The sequence below is a fragment of the Chaetura pelagica genome, unplaced genomic scaffold (assembly GCF_000747805.2).
Source record: "Chaetura pelagica isolate M959 unplaced genomic scaffold, ChaPel_1.0 scaffold210, whole genome shotgun sequence".
Taxonomy (NCBI): Eukaryota; Metazoa; Chordata; class Aves; order Apodiformes; family Apodidae; genus Chaetura; species Chaetura pelagica.
Genome location: NW_009951862.1, coordinates 560371 through 561821, shown reverse-complemented (window position 1 = coordinate 561821; position 1451 = coordinate 560371). Strand labels below are relative to the sequence as shown.

The following is a 1451-nucleotide window of genomic DNA, read 5'->3' as shown; positions in this document are numbered from 1 at the left end:
ACATTTCCACCTCCTCCTTCAGCTCTACCACCAGGCTGAGCAGCTCATTCCCCTGGTCTTTGCTGCCCTCCAGTACCAGGGACTGCAGCTGGAGACCTGGACAGCTGTATGTTGAAATGGGAGCTCTGTCTAGGTCACCACATTCCTTCTGGAGATGGCATTTGGCCGTGGAAACTAGTAGTCATAAAGCAGCAGTAAAGGCGAGCAGAGACTGGGAGTTGAGAGTAACTGTGTCACTAACATCAGCTGGAGAATGCACTAGCTTGCTTTCAACAGTAGCATTTTATGGTTACTTTCTGGGAGCATTTGAGGATTCCTGTAGATCTATGACAATGACCTTAAAATGACAAGAATTTCTATTGGAAAATTAGGCTGACTGTGTTTTATCAGTATTCTGTTTTTTAGCAGTCTTGGTTTCTGTGTTTTTTCACTCCCTCCCCTCTTCTCTTCTGTACAACAGGGATTTGGAAAACAAGTGGATGTGTCATATATTGCCAAACATTACAACATGAGCAAAAGCAAAGTTGACAACCAGTTCTACAGCGTGGAAGTAGGTGACTCAACCTTCACAGTTCTCAAACGCTACCAGAACTTGAAACCTATTGGCTCTGGGGCTCAGGGAATAGTTTGGTAAGTATCAGCAGTTTCTCTTATGCTTTTAAATAAGATTTGCCTTTTGCATTTCCTCACAGTTTGCTAGCCACAGACATTGCCTAAAATTGGAAAAATAACAGTCAGGCAACAGACATCCTGAGGCAGAAGCAGCTTAGTCATTTGCTATTATATTCTCCTGCTGACGAGAATGCTAGCACAAATGTAACATAGCCAAATGTAACTAGCAGAAAAGTGGGAGAAAGATCTTATCATAATTGACAACTGGAACACTATTTCCAGAGGCAGCACAAATAATATCCCAGGTTAATACATATCCCAGGTATATACCTGTATATAACTATATACAGGTAAACCCTGTAATTTCAGGCTTTGTCCAGTAAAAGCCAGAAAGCAGTATAGAAACTTGTCGCATCCTACAGCATTTTCAGGTATTCAGAGTACAGGCCTTTGGAATCAAGGGAACTGCTAATGTTGCCTTTATTTCTTAAGAGAAGCATTGCAATGATGTGAATAATGACAATGAGACAAATGCAGTAGCTCTCCTAAATAATACAACAGGCTTGTGGAATTCAAACTCATTATGTTCAAAAGCTGTGATATCCAGGTTGGCTTTTGCCTCTGCATTTTTAGAGATGGCTCTTAAATTTCAGTGGCTTGGATGTAAATATCTCTGTGCAGGTGTTTGTTACCTGTTTAATTATGAGGCATTAGGGTAACTAATACTGTCTTTTATCTGTGACTTGATCAGAGATTAAGTCTATTTCCATCAGTCATCTTTATTACTGATTTTCTGACTTTGATGTAGTGTCTGTTACCTTACAACTGGAGGAAAGAGT

At 40.5% G+C, this 1451-nt stretch overlaps 1 protein-coding gene across 3 annotated transcripts in view; it reads left to right on the top strand.

The window, feature by feature from the left end:
- Positions 1-454: 454 nt before the first annotated feature.
- The window catches only part of MAPK10 (mitogen-activated protein kinase 10), a 55419-nt gene continuing 54422 nt past the window's right edge, over positions 455-1451 (top strand). Inside the window, exon 1 of one of the 3 annotated variants that reach the window (XM_009993627.1) lies at positions 455-630. In XM_009993627.1, coding sequence (XP_009991929.1) covers positions 509-630 — 122 coding nt within the window. In that variant the 5' untranslated portion in view covers positions 455-508. The remainder of the gene's footprint in view (positions 631-1451) is intronic. The other 2 variants (XM_009993636.1, XM_009993619.1) reach the window with 2 other exon arrangements.